At 50.7% G+C, this 13,286-nt stretch overlaps 2 protein-coding genes across 2 annotated transcripts; one reads left to right on the plus strand and one right to left on the minus strand.

The window, feature by feature from the left end:
* Positions 1-1,012: 1,012 nt before the first annotated feature.
* LOC124694248 (protein WEAK CHLOROPLAST MOVEMENT UNDER BLUE LIGHT 1-like) lies at positions 1,013-3,686 on the minus strand. Its single transcript, XM_047227258.1, has 3 exons — positions 3,623-3,686; positions 3,014-3,534; positions 1,013-2,911 (listed from the first exon to the last, which is right to left on the minus strand). The coding sequence occupies exons 1-3, from the start codon at positions 3,684-3,686 to the stop codon at positions 1,148-1,150; spliced, it is 2,349 nt and encodes a 782-aa protein (XP_047083214.1). The 3' UTR covers positions 1,013-1,147.
* A 59-nt stretch (positions 3,687-3,745) lies between these two features.
* Positions 3,746-9,221, plus strand: LOC124701124 (protein IN CHLOROPLAST ATPASE BIOGENESIS, chloroplastic). The gene is made up of 11 exons (XM_047233170.1): positions 3,746-3,878; positions 6,551-6,634; positions 6,913-6,987; positions 7,083-7,125; positions 7,225-7,282; positions 7,379-7,564; positions 7,634-7,696; positions 7,772-7,863; positions 8,393-8,474; positions 8,577-8,687; positions 8,814-9,221. Exons 1-11 carry the CDS (start codon positions 3,746-3,748, stop codon positions 8,952-8,954), a joined length of 1,068 nt encoding a protein of 355 aa, XP_047089126.1. The 3' UTR covers positions 8,955-9,221.
* Positions 9,222-13,286: the final 4,065 nt, after the last annotated feature.

The following is a 13,286-nucleotide window of genomic DNA, read 5'->3' on the forward strand; positions in this document are numbered from 1 at the left end:
AGATGAGAGTTGCAATAAGTTGTATATGTTAGTGGATTTTCAACTGTGTTTTTATTCCAATGTTATTTTCAGCAACATGGGCTCTCAAAGTTCTGTTAGACCTAATCATCCTCCCCTTGCTTTATCAACAAATTTCTCTTTTTTTCATTCAAATGATGTTTCAGTTATATATGACACAATGACCTAATAATATGTTATTAGATAATTGTTAACATGTTTTTGGTGCAGAATCAAGGAGCTAAAGTCATCAACATCAACATACTAGATATTTTTCTCTTAGCTTCAATTATTGGTGGAACTTAGACCTTTGTCTATCACATTACCTACAATAGTCGAATAGAATCTCTTGGCTGATTGCGGATTCAATGTAATCAAAAGGAACCCATCAAAATCTATAAAACTGATTTTGGTGGAAAGAAGTTGTGAGTTCTCCGCCAGCTCCTCCTTTTTATGCTAGCAAATTATGGTTCAAAGTATTGCAAATTTGCAGAGAGCTTGGTATTTTTTTTACATGCTAATAATACCAAATGTCGTGTCGTACTATTTTTCTTGCTAATGGTAACATATGGTATAATACTTAATTCTGGAGAGGATTTTTACGATCCTATTTTCAAACTAAGATTGGTTGATCTTACTTGCGAACTAAGATCAGTTTTGACTTTTGATCCTTGGTTGCTGTAGAAAGGTCAGATTCTGAAAGTTTTGTGTGCACCAAGTACCGAACATATATTTAACAATTCAATCTGTAATTTTGATTATTAATTTTAGGGGTCCATGCATAATACGTCATCAATATTCTGAGGGTTTCATGTTAGACACAATAGTTTATAGAATAATCGAATGCAATACTAGCACATTGGTCATGCCTGGCCAAAACGTAGTGCAGGCGGCGAGGCGAAGCTCGCATATTCATCTAGTAAAATGTATAAAGACGAGAAGAGAGAAAATGGGGCCCTGCACATATGTCCAACGCACGATACCATCGATTCATGGAACTATGGAAGTTGGATCCAAAATATGCAGCACTATTACATTTGTGCTCAAATATCTCAACAGCGAGCCAAAATTTCATGATCTATCTCATTTATCAATAAAGATCACACATGTTTGAGCTGAGCTGAACCGAGCATTTACAAAGGCAAGAAAATCACTTGCCATTCCAATTCTGAGCTTTCTTCCGAGCCAAGAACATTGCCATGCGGGGGAAGAAGTTCTTCTTCTGCTTGGCGTCCGCCTCCTCCGCCGCCGACATGGCCGCCATGTCGGCCCTCGGCATGTACCCACCTCTCGGGCTTAGTATGTGCGGGTTCCCGCGCCCATGGCTGCCGTCAAACGCTGAGATCTCGGCCAGGCCCGTGCGCGGCGACGCTGTCTCGCCGCCTGCACGCCGATGCTCGGCCTGCAGTTGCCGCAGCTCGCGCTCCGCCTCGGCCTTGCAGAGCTCCGCTTCCTCGGCCTCCGCCGTCGCCGCCTGCAGCGCCTGCCTCCTCTGCTCCGTCTGCTTGGTCAGCTGCGACAGATTCTCCAGGCTCCGCACCTCCGCGTCCTTGGCCTCCTTGATCAGCTTCACCGCCTCCACCACCCGCTTGCCAGCCACCTCTTCCGTCTCCCGCGCCCGCCGGCTCAGCTCCTCGTACTCCTCTGCTGCCAGCGCCACGCCGCCTTCGACGGCGCCGCTCTTGTTATCTTGCTGTTGCTGCATCAGCGCTTCTGCCGAGGCTGTGGCGGTCTCCGCCGACGCATTCGCGGCGAGTATCTCCCGCATCACGGCCTCCAGCCGCGCCTCCATGGTCTGGACGGCGGCCTTGGCCACTCGCGCCTCTTCCCTGGCCACGGCGATCTCCTCCTGCGCCGCTTGAGCGCTCGCCTTTGCGCGCTCCGCCTCTCGCCGTGCCTCGCTTAGCTGCTCAGGCTTCCTGCTCTTTTCGCTTTCCCTTGCTCTCGCCTGCGCCACGGTAAGCTCTGAGGTCACCCGGTTCAGCTCTTCCTCCAGCGGCGGGATGGACGCCGACGTGGCCTCCTCCTTCCGCCGCACCGCGGCGAGCTCCGCCTTCTCCTTCTCCAGGTCGGCGCGCAACGACGCGGCGGCGACCCGCAGGATCTTGGCCTCGTCTTGTGCCTTCTCCACGCTCGTCTTCACCTCCTCAAGCTCCTTCCTTGCGCTCGCCAACTTCGCCGACGGCGCGCCCACCGCCGCCGTCTCCTCCGCACTGGCCCCTTCGACCGCGCACGCGAACAGCTCGGCTCTTAGATTAGCAAGTTGTTCGGAAGCCGCGGCGACCTTGGTCTCGAGTTCGCCGGCCGCGACCAGCTCATCCCTGAGCCTCCTCGCCTCCTCCTCACCCTCGTCCAGCTCGTTCTGCCACCGCACCTTGTCCTCCTGCCACGCCATCGCCAGCCGCAACCTCTTCTCCTCGGCCACATCATGCGCGGCGCGCGCGGACTCCAGCTCCGTCTTCACCGCAACGAGCTCCTCCGCCGCCTCCCTGACGGCCTCGCCCGCCGCCACCGCCTCGCCAGCCGTCTCCCGCGCGCGCGCCGCCGCGGCGCCGGCCTCCGCCGCGACGGCGTCCCGCTCCCTCCTCACCGCCCCCATCTCCTTCCTCACCTCACCCAGCTCCGCCCTGGCCGCCGTGTGCCGCTCCCGCAGGCCGGCGAGCTCCGCCCGCGCCGCGGCGCGCTTCTCCGTCTTGCGCAGGCGCAGCTTGGCGAGGTCGGCGTCCTTGCGCGCCTGCGCCTCCGCGATCTGCGCGCGCTTGACGCTGAGCCACAGGTCGTCGATCTCGCCCGTGGCGCCCGCGAGGTCCCGCCGCGCGTCCGCCCTGCCGGCCTCCGCCGCGGCAGAGCGCCTCTGGTACTCCGCCTTCTCGCCCGCCACCTTGCCCAGCTCCTCCTGGGCCTGCTGCCGCCGCTGCAAACATTCGGTCAAACTGTTAACTGCAGTCGCAGTTGCATGCAGAGAGAGCAAGCGAGAGCGTGTGAGAGAGAGATGTGTGCAGTGCAGGAGGCGTACCTCTCGCCAGTCGAGGATGCCCCCGAACTTGCCGGCGGCGCCCCTGACGGAGTCGATGGGCGCGGCGGTGTCGACGACGACGCGCGCCTTGCCGTCGATGGCCTTGATGAAGCGGCCGGCGATCTCCGACGCCGTGTAACCACCCGTCGATGGACCATCGTCTTCTTGGTCGCTTTCTGGGTGGTGGGAGTCGAAGAAGTCACCCTCCTCGGAGCTCGCGCGGGAGATGGACGGCGCGTGCGAGCCGGAGGCCCCTTCCATGCTGCCGCTAGCTTCTTCCATCCCGCAGCATAGGTGTAGGACGTCGAAGAAGCACCTCCCGACCCCGCCCTGGATCGTCGCTTTCGTCGGTGCAATTGAGCTCTTCTCAGGAGGAAGCACGCACGTCGACGGGAGAGAGATAGAGGGAAAGTGGTTTGGTGGTGGTGGGAGAGAGGAAGAAGGAGAAGATGGAGGTTGTGGCGGGGAGAGAATGGCGCGCGCGAGCCGCGGAGCCTCACGCACGCACGCTCGGATTGGTGCTGCGGAATTCGGAAATCCTGGGCCGCATTTCGGATGGTCTCATCGCTATCTGCTCCTGGGCCGTCCATCTCCTGTCTGGATCGGGACACATTTGGACTTTCTCCAGCTGGGCCCAAAAGAGCAGCAGCTTCTTGCGCCGCTCGCCCCTCATCCACCGCCGCCCATCTCCCCACCGGATCGAGCCGCCGCGCGCGGACCGGAGAGCTCCAGATGAGGCCCGCGGCGGCTGCGGCCGCGTCCGTGCTTGACGCGCCCCTGCGAGCGCGCGGAGCGGTATCCTTGGTCGCCGCCCGCTGTGCCTCCTCCTCCTCCTCTTCGGCCGCCGCCGCCGCTACGTCGTACGGTGAGGTCACTAGCATGCTACTCCTTGCAGTATACTATATGATTTTGAATTGAAGCGGAGCAGTGTGTGATTGGTTCACCTTTCGCATTTTAGCTTCCTCCGACCACCTAATTGGTAGGTTGATTGAGCAACTGAGAGTTTGAGTGGCACGGCACCTACTGCTTAGAGGCGGATGGATCCCTGAGTTTTGCCAAATCATGCTAGCAAAGATGATGGCTGCTGATGGGTTTCTGCCATGGCATTTGATTGGGAAGCCGGTTAAATCCACAATGTCATTGAGGCTGTAGACCTGTAAGAGAAATGCCGCTACTCTTTAGATTGCTCGCAAGAATCCAGGTGAAGATGCAGTTAGTTTATAGGGAGAATTGGATCCATACCACTGAAAGAACCAATCTTTAGAAAAATACCACTCAAAGTTTATGAGTTAGAAAAATGCCATTGAAAGCTTGGCCCGTTATCTATTTTGTACCATCGCCGTCATCTCCACCTGAACTGGAGCTTTAAACGAATCGATCAACACGTTCACATCATCAATCCGCAAGGCAGCACTGCCCTCTCTTGCAGTTCTCCAGGTTGCACTTCAACGCCTGCTCCAGTGTTGTAGTTTACTGCATTAGAGCATTTTCAGTCGCGTTCCCCAAACCGTTTCCCAAACCGCACCGGATTGAGCGTTTGGGAGACGTGTTTTGTTCGTGCCGCGTTTGGGGGAGGTCGCTTCCCAGTCGCGTCCCCCAAATGCCCTCCCCAAATGAATATTGGTGCACGAAAATAAAGGTTTCATTCAAATTTGATTATATATTACAAAGTTTGAATGAAAACGGCTAGATTTCATCTAAACCTAGCCTACTGACCGTCCGGCGGTGCGTTCGACGGCCCCGCCCCGTCGTCACCTCCCCTCCACCGGAGCTCTTGCTGCACGCGCCGCCTCTCCGTGCGTAGCGCGTCGACGTCCGCCGCTCCAGCAGCGCGTCGACGTCCGCCCTCCCCTGCTGAGTCGTCGTCGGACCACTCGAACTCGTCGTCGTCCTCCTCCTCCACCTCGGTCTCCTCCTCCTCCTCCGCCTCGGCCTCCTCCTCCTCCACTGGCGCCTCCAACTCATCCGTTGGCGCCCCCATCGTCGCCGCCGCCAACGCGTCGGCCTCCGCCGCCAACTCGTCCGCCCGCCTCCTCCGGGCCGCCTCCGTTGCCGCCAGCGCCGCCTCCCGCTGCTGACGCTCCTCCGCCGCCAGTTGCTGCTGGAGCTCGAGCGACTCCCGCCGCCGGCGCTCGATCGCCACCCGTCGTTCACGGTACTGCGCCTCCCGCTCCTCGCGCTGGAGCGACGAGGGCTGTGCTTGTGGTGGAGAAAGGGGTACCAGCGGCTGTGGTGTGCGTGCGAACACCGGCGTGCCCGGTGCGTCCCCTGTGAGACGGCGACAGGCTCGGGGCGCCGGACACCGTATCGGACTGCGCCTTCTCCTTTGCCTTCGCGACGGAGAGCGCGACATTGCACCAGTTGTTGGGAACCATGGCGGTGCCGGCGGCCAGCTAGGTGACGGCATCTCTGGCTCATCCCTCGTCGGCGGTGAGGCTAAAGGAGACTACTCTCTGCGCATATCCAATGGGCGTTGGGGTCGACTGCAGGACCATGCGAAATCCCCACGTGAAGCTGACGACTCTTTGGATCGGAGTATCGGACGATGGCGGTGTGGTTGTGAAGCGGGCGTGTACCATGGAGGAGCACTCGGAGCAGCAGTCGCTGCCGCAGAGAAGATGCACCCCCAGGTGTTCTTCCTTTGGCCTAGCCTGGGTGGAGCGTGTGCGTGCGGTCTGGCTAAGTTGTGTGCGTGTATTGTGTTGAGTTCAGGTTGAGCTGGGTGTGGCAAGTTTGATCAATTCGTGTAGTTAACGTTCATTTCACGGTGGTGGCATAAATCAATAACGGACCAAGCTTTCGATGGTAATTTTCTAACCCATATACTTTCAGTGGTATTTTTCTAAAGATTGGATCTTTTAATGGCATGGATCTAATTTTCCCTAGTTTATATGCTGGCGCTCTTATGCCCACCGTTTACACGATCCTTGCAATTAATCAGCAGTGCTGCATTGTTTAACTTTTGCTAGCTGAGATTTCTGTTTTCGATGTGTGTCCGGGAAGCCAGTTGGATCCGGTGTCGTTGTGGTTGTAGGCTTGTAGTTGCCTAGGGGGAACACAGTTACTCTTCGGACTGTTTAGCAGAATCCAAGTGAAGTTGCTACTCCGCATTTTTCATAAGCCAGGCACTCTTAGGCCATGTACAGTGGGGGGCGCTAAGACCAGGCTCTGGGATCTCTTTCCTGGCCAATGGTCAGTTATGTTTAAAAATCCTAGCACCGGTGTGGCATGGACGCAAGAAAAAAGAGGCGGTCGCTTAGACCTTTTTGCCCTCTACGACTTAAGCAAGGACTGCACAAGAGGCGGGCGGCCGGACAGTTTCGCATCTACTGCTAACGTCTAGCATTGGGAAGACGAGCGCTTGAGTACTTTGTATTTAGATAATATTTATCTTTTACTCAATAAGTGTCTGATTAAGCGCCTGCCACTGGGCATGCCCTTATGCCTAATGTTTGCCTGCTTCATGTAATTAAGCAGCACTACTACTTTAAATTTTGCTAGCCGGGGTTTCTGATAGATTTTTCCTGCCAAATCCAGATCATGTGTCGTTCGTCAAGGAAGTCGCCGCAACAGACCCTCCGGAGCATCTTAACTCTTTGCTGAATGTGCTTCATGCACGAGGTACGACTTCACATATCTTATTAAGACTTTTTCGTTACCCTGATATAATTCTCCACTTGTGCCAACCCTTTGTTATCATGCAAGTTAAGATCATCTGTTATGAGTCAGTGCTTACTGATCAGGTCTCAGCAGCAACAACTGACATCTCATTGTCTTTCTTATTCTAGTAAAACTTGTTTTTAGTTTTGTATAAGGTGGTGTCTGGTTCTAGAAACTTAGAATAGCGCCGGCTAGAAAAATGTGACTTTGACGTCGAACATACATTTGCCACTTGGCAGGCGAAAAGATAGTTTCTCCTGGAGCTAGAAGAGGGATGATTCCACTTGTTGTTCCCTTGTCAGAGAGCCCACAAGGTTTGCATGTGTTGTAGACTGAATTGTTTACCTGGACAGTGAATATGAACATTATGATGTCAGCTAAAAGCCTGACAGTATTAGTCAAAATGCAGGTAACTTAACATCCCTACTGAGATGGCCAACTGCTCCACGTGGGTTAGTTGCCCCTCCATATACTTTTATATTTTTTTATTGTTTTCACCTTTGGAACTGGTATTTAAACATTTTGTATGTTTACATCTGCTTGTCCTTCAGGATGGAAATGCCTGTAGTGGAAGTGCGTGACCATGGGCTATGGCTTTTAGCTAAGAACGTAAGTATATATTGCTATAAGCTTATAATGTTTCAGTTTACTACATGTGCAACATCCAATAGAATTTTATTTACATTTTGTACTCATATTTATCAGGTCAACCAATATATTCACAGAATACTCGTCGAGGCTGATAGCAGTGCTGAGAGTGGTGATGATTTGTGGTCTGCCGTTCGAGATGATTTATGGTCGGCTGTAGGGGAAGCTGGTGGGAACATTTACAAAAGAGGTGATTTGAAAGAATCGCAGATGGCAGATCTTGATGTCTATTTGTTGAAGAAGGTTGAGAGATACACCTCAGTTTATAACTACCAAGTTTAAGACAATTTCTGTACTGATATCTTACTGTAGGTTGGACTCTTTCCGGATATTATAGAAAGAAAAGCATCACGCCATCTGGAAAAAGGAGATCATGTAAAACTCGTTCCTTCTCCAGAAATAAACATGTTTATTCCACAAGATTTAATGTACATTGTGTTTGCCCCTCAGGTCTCTGCTCTTATTACTGGAGAATTCTACACTAGAGATCAGTTTCCAGGCTTTGGAAGACCCTTTGTGTTCAACTCAGTACTTCAGAAAAGGTACTGATGTATCCTTAGCTGTATATAATTATATCTTATTCCGTCAGCAGTACTATCTATTAGCAGGTGAGTGAATGTTCTATCAGTAGGCATCACTGTGTAGTTACACTTTGCATGAGCATAGTGTGTCCATAGCAAAATATGAATCTAGCACTTATATGACACCTTGCTGTTCCGCTGCACCTTTAGTTGCCCAGTATTGAACTGACTAGAATTAATTAGTGGTCAAATATATATTAGTATAAGATTGCAAATACTTTCAACTGGTTTCTGAATTGAGAATTATCTGGTTGTGGTGTAAAATTCCTAATAAATACTGTAAATTAGTATAACTGTTGTGGACTAGCAGCCTAATATAACCGTGGTGAATAAATAACAAGGAAATAACGTTCCAATGTTTGGCAACTGGATTGTCATACATGTTTTTAATCGGATAATATTTCATTCGTAGAAGTGCCTAAATACAGCTTTGTGGTGTACATATAAAGAATAGCCCTTGCTAATTTTGGTTTTGACCTGTTTTATTAAGAGTTGGACGTACATCTGAGGCCAAAGAGTCAGCTCGAGTGGCTTTGAAGTCACCATGGTGGACACTAGGCTGTAAATACGAAGTATGATTTCTACTGTTACCATCATTCAATTTATTTTTGCGTGTACGCCTCCGCCGAGCAACCTTTTCATCCATTTTATTTTTCGTCATCCCCGTATGATAGGAGGCAGCTGAGTTAGCTAGATGGGAGGATGAGCAAATCGAGTTTATAAGAGAAAAGGTAACCGAGGAGGGCAAACAAGACGATCTGAAGAAGGGAAAAGCTCCGGAGCAGGTTGTTAATGGCAAACTGTTAACCATTTCTTTTTTATAGAGGCCAACGCCCGTGTTGCGAACTCCATCACGTGTGTGTGCTGTTTCCTGCATCTCATTGCATGGGCTGCTTTGCTTTGTACTGCAGGTGGTTCTTGACGAGGCGGCCTTTCTCATGGATTTAGCCACCGTCGACGGTAACTGGGACGATGTTGTGGACCGGATCGCTGAATGCTACAGAGAAGCTGGGATCCACGACATTGCGAAGTTCATCGCTTACAGGGAGTAGAATCGTATTCCTTGTGAGTGTGGTGCGGCTAGAGAAGTTTTGCACGCTCGGCTTCAGACTAAGACGCGTAGGTTTTAGGCTTTTGTGAGCATGAAATAATTTCACCATGTCGATCTTAGGCTTACTTCTGTGTGTTTACGCTTGCATAAGCGGAAAGAGTGCCGCGGCATCCCTCCGTGATGCTGCGTTTCTATTTTTCTGATTTTCCTTTTGCCATCTGTGTATGTATAATAACATTCATGATCAATGATATATCATGCTTTACAATCTTCCAGTGTTAGACTGCTGGTTTTAAATTTTAGCCTGCGAAACAGACCTCTGACTGATGCAGCATTTGGTTGAATTCGGAGAAGAGCTCACATGTCTGTGTCCATGCTGTTGGTGACATGGCATTACCATTGGACACTTGATTGAGCTCCAGGTTTTGAAACTGGGAGTTGCTTGATAGCAAGTTAGCAACTAGTACCAGCTCCAGGTTTCCAATATCCCGTTTCATCTTCTGGTTGACATGGGCCCACCTGTAAGCCAGGGAGGCCAGGCCAGCTGGCTGCGGGCCCACGCTTCATCCCGCCTTCGGCAGGCCGTTCCATTCAAAATTTCAGATACCACGCCCCCCACGACGCTCGTCATCGTCCGACTGCCTCCCGTCGCCGCGTGGGTTTCTCCTCCATGTTGATCCACCGGAAACCCTAGCTTCCTACCCATGCTGATCGATCTCCATCCTTCCTCCGCGGAATCAATCTGCTGATTAATCCACCCGCCCCCCGGCTTCTCTGCTGCTAGCGATCATGCCGCAGGGGTTCGACCTCGACACCTACCAGCTGTTACAGCAGCTGGTGCACGGCGAGGCGGTCGAGGGCGCGGGCGGCCAGGACGGGGCCGCAGCGGCCTTCTTCCAGCCTCCTCCTCCCCCGCAGGCGCCGATGCTGGGACTGGGAGTCGACGACCAGTGGGCGATCGACCCGGCGGCCTACGTCGCCTCCGCGCTGCCTCAGGCGCTGCAGACTCCGGGTGAAGGTACGTGGGCCGGGAACGGCGATGCGTTCGTGCTCAGCGTCGGGGACTGGGCGGGGAGCGGCGGGATGGTGCCTGGCCAGGGCGAGGTCTGGGCGGCGGCGGTGGATGGCTCGATGATGCTTGACGGCGACGCGTTCTTGTTGAACGACCAGTTGGTGCACGGCGGTGGCGTCCCCGGCTTGCAGGACCTGCTGATGGACAGCGTCGACTTGAGCAAGTTCGACCCGGCGCTCTTGGCGTCGGTCTTGATCAACCAAGCACAAGCCGCCGCCCACCCGTCGATGTACGCGCCGCCGCTGGTCCCCGCGGCCGAGCCGAACCATCCGGCATCCTGTTCACCGGGTCCGGGGATCACGTCCCAAATGCCAGCTTACTACCCGCCGGCGATGGACGACTACCCGCAGCCTCCGCCCGCATCCGTCGACATCCCGCAGGCCACGGTGCCTGACGACGACGAGGAGGCGGCGGAAGTGGCCCAGATGGTTCGCGTGGCGGCGGCGTGCGGCGACGAGGCGTCCACCGCGTGGTCCGAGGAGGAGGACCAGGCGCTGCGCGAAGGCCTGTCTCGGTACGTACATGCGCGCGCGCGTTCATTTGGATTCAAAACCAGGCTCTGTTGCTACATTAGCAGAGGGCGCCTCCGTCGTGATGCAAACATGTTACTTTTTCCACTGAAATCCTGCATGAATTCTGCTTCCCAAGGTTTTTGGACCAAGACGAAGTCACCAAGTGCTTCAACATTGCGTCTGGGCTCGCCAAGAAGACTGCACACGATGTTGCCTATCGGATCCGGTGGTTGTCGGACTTGGAGGTATCCACTCGACTATTTCCCTTGGATTCGAGAATGTTCACGTACGCATGCATGGTTTCTGGTCTCCCAACTTTACTTCTCATCTGCAAGAGTTTGCACTTGCAGCAGAAGAAGGGAGCTGCTAAGCAACCACAGCTCGAGCAACAAAAACCTGCAGGCGTAAACGTTACAAAGGTACGTAAGTGCAACAGAGCATGCGTTGTTCTTCTCAACTTCATGTGCAAGAGAACTCTTGGTTAGCAGTTTGGCCCCAAATGTTTTGACAAGTACTGGTAGCAAATGAGCTTCTGAATTTACTAAGTAGTATGGTGATGCTCATAGATTTAGTTAGTGCTGTTTTTATGGACAGCTGCTTGACTGAAGTTGAACACAATAGTACCAACTGCACAGTACTAACAGAGAATGATCTTCTGAATTTCATGTGGTGATGCCCACTGATTTAGTGCTGCTCCACTTTTTAATGGACAGTTGTTTGGCTGAACCTGAACAATTATACTATCAGTAGAACAGTACTACCAAATTAGAGATCTCTTTGCTCACTGATGCTAAGAGAAGCTGACATACTATACCACCGATGATTCGAGAATGTTCACACATGATCTCTGGTTTCTGAACATTTAAGCTTTAGCCCTCGTCCTCTTTCTGGTTAAATAAATGCAACCCTATGTATGTACCATGCCTTGATCAAGAATTTGCACTTGCAGCAGAAGAAGGGACCTGCTAAGCAAGCACTGCCTGAGCAAGAAAAACCTGTAGGAGGAAACGTTACAAAGGTAAGTGCGACAGAGCATGTTCTTTCTGAATTTCGTGTGCAGAGAACCCTTGCAACAGAGGGTTACAACGTTTGGCCGGAAATATATACCAGTAGCAAATGAGCTTCTGAATTTACTATGTTGTTCATCATAGATTTGGTGCTGTTTTTTTTACTGGGCAGCTGTTTGGCTGAACTTGAACGATAGTACCAGTAGAACAGCTCCAACATAGCATGTTCTTGTGAATTTCATATGGTGATGCCCATTGATTTAGTGCTACTTCTTAATGGACAGTTGTTTGACTGAACTTGAACAACAATACTATCAGTAGCACAGTACCAAATTAGAGATCTGTTTGCTCACTGATGATGCTAAGAGAAGCTGGCATATAGTATGGCCCTTTCCTACTTCAGCCTGATTCACTCATATTATTAACATTATAACAGTATTCACTGAATCAAAATTGGTCTAATATAAGCCAGCACCTGTATTGGGTGCTTTAATTTGCGATTTAATAGCAGTGTTGCTGTGTTTGACAATTTTTGTCATTAAGCTGTGGAAGGTCTTGAGTTTTCCTTCTTGAGACCTAACAGTCGACTCACTGGACAGGGAAAAGGGACAAAGGGTGCTACTAGGAGAAGCAACAAATATCCCCTCTCCAAAGGTACATTTAGTTTCCATGTTGTTATCAGTACATTCTTTATTTTATCATGTTTTGCATATCACTGTTATTCTGTTAAGGAAATAATTTTTCCATTTACCACATAATATCACTTCTTTTGATGGTCCAGTTATTACGATTTTTTTCACAGAAGAACTATTGTACTATATATCTTTATCTTGAATTGTAAATCCTCTTTAATTTCTCAAATGCTATAGTAGTGTCTGTTGCCTTTTCTTTTTTGGTACTGTTCGTTTTTGAGGAAATTTGCATGGTGGCTAACCCTTTCTTATGTCACAGAGTCTCTGAATTCCAAGAGCGCTAAAGATCTTATTCGGGATAATGAAAGATTTATGGATACAATAGAGGAAATCTTGAAAACGGGACAGGTCTGCTTTATACTACTTATACTGTGTTTATACCATAATTTTGTCTGAAACTGTATGCTTTTTTTCTAGACATCCGCATTTGCAATAGTTAGGTTGTTTCTTGATTAATGTTCATCCTATTCGTAACGCTCTTCAGCCATTACAATTTACCTTGGTAACTGTTTATGTGGTGTTTGTATTGTACATAATTGGGTAAGAATCTTATTAGGCATACAAATGAAATTGTCTACATTTTAAGAGGTCTCGAGGCTTGATGCTGTTGCTGCTGTGCATACTTCATCATGGTTTAATCTCCCTGCATTGACCACTGTCCTGACTTCTTTTCTTCTTCTGGCACAGGTGAAGAACAGCCTGGACTACTTCTACTACGTGAAGATGAACATGGATGCTCTATGGAACAAGTAAATAGACCGACCACCACCAATTAACAAGCATTTGAGCGCATACGCTCTAGTATAGTGAAAACTTCGAAACTAAATTGAGAAGTGATGCAATTTGCAGAGTAACGGGCTTGGCTACTGTCATGGAAGGGCTCTCGGTGGACGATGAAGAGTGGGAAGACGTCCTGAAGGATCGCAGTTCGTCGGTAACTCCACACTTTTCTTCCCCGGGAAGAGGAAGGAGATAGAGCAAAGGTCTCCTCTTTCTGTCCGCTCTTCCCAGCATGTAGAGATCCGATTGGGCTTATAGTTTAATTGGTTG

The sequence above is a fragment of the Lolium rigidum genome, chromosome 3 (genome assembly GCF_022539505.1).
Source record: "Lolium rigidum isolate FL_2022 chromosome 3, APGP_CSIRO_Lrig_0.1, whole genome shotgun sequence".
NCBI lineage: Eukaryota > Viridiplantae > Streptophyta > Magnoliopsida > Poales > Poaceae > Lolium > Lolium rigidum.

What these genes read in the sequence shown, in the direction of transcription:
- LOC124694248 (XM_047227258.1), bottom strand. Translation starts at nt 3,686, where the DNA reads ATGAGGGGCGAGCGGCGCAAGAAGCTGCTGCTCTTTTGGGCCCAGCTG. An exon ending in GCTGGAGAAAGTCCAAATGT is followed by an intron (nt 3,535 to 3,622) that starts GTCCCGATCCAG and finishes CGAATTCCGCAG; the next exon opens with CACCAATCCGAGCGTGCGTG. An exon ending in GCATCCTCGACTGGCGAGAG is followed by an intron (nt 2,912 to 3,013) that starts GTACGCCTCCTG and finishes GAATGTTTGCAG; the next exon opens with CGGCGGCAGCAGGCCCAGGA.
- LOC124701124 (XM_047233170.1), top strand. Translation starts at nt 3,746, where the DNA reads ATGAGGCCCGCGGCGGCTGCGGCCGCGTCCGTGCTTGACGCGCCCCTG. An exon ending in TGGCCAACTGCTCCACGTGG is followed by an intron (nt 7,126 to 7,224) that starts GTTAGTTGCCCC and finishes CTTGTCCTTCAG; the next exon opens with GATGGAAATGCCTGTAGTGG. An exon ending in AACTCAGTACTTCAGAAAAG is followed by an intron (nt 7,864 to 8,392) that starts GTACTGATGTAT and finishes TGTTTTATTAAG; the next exon opens with AGTTGGACGTACATCTGAGG.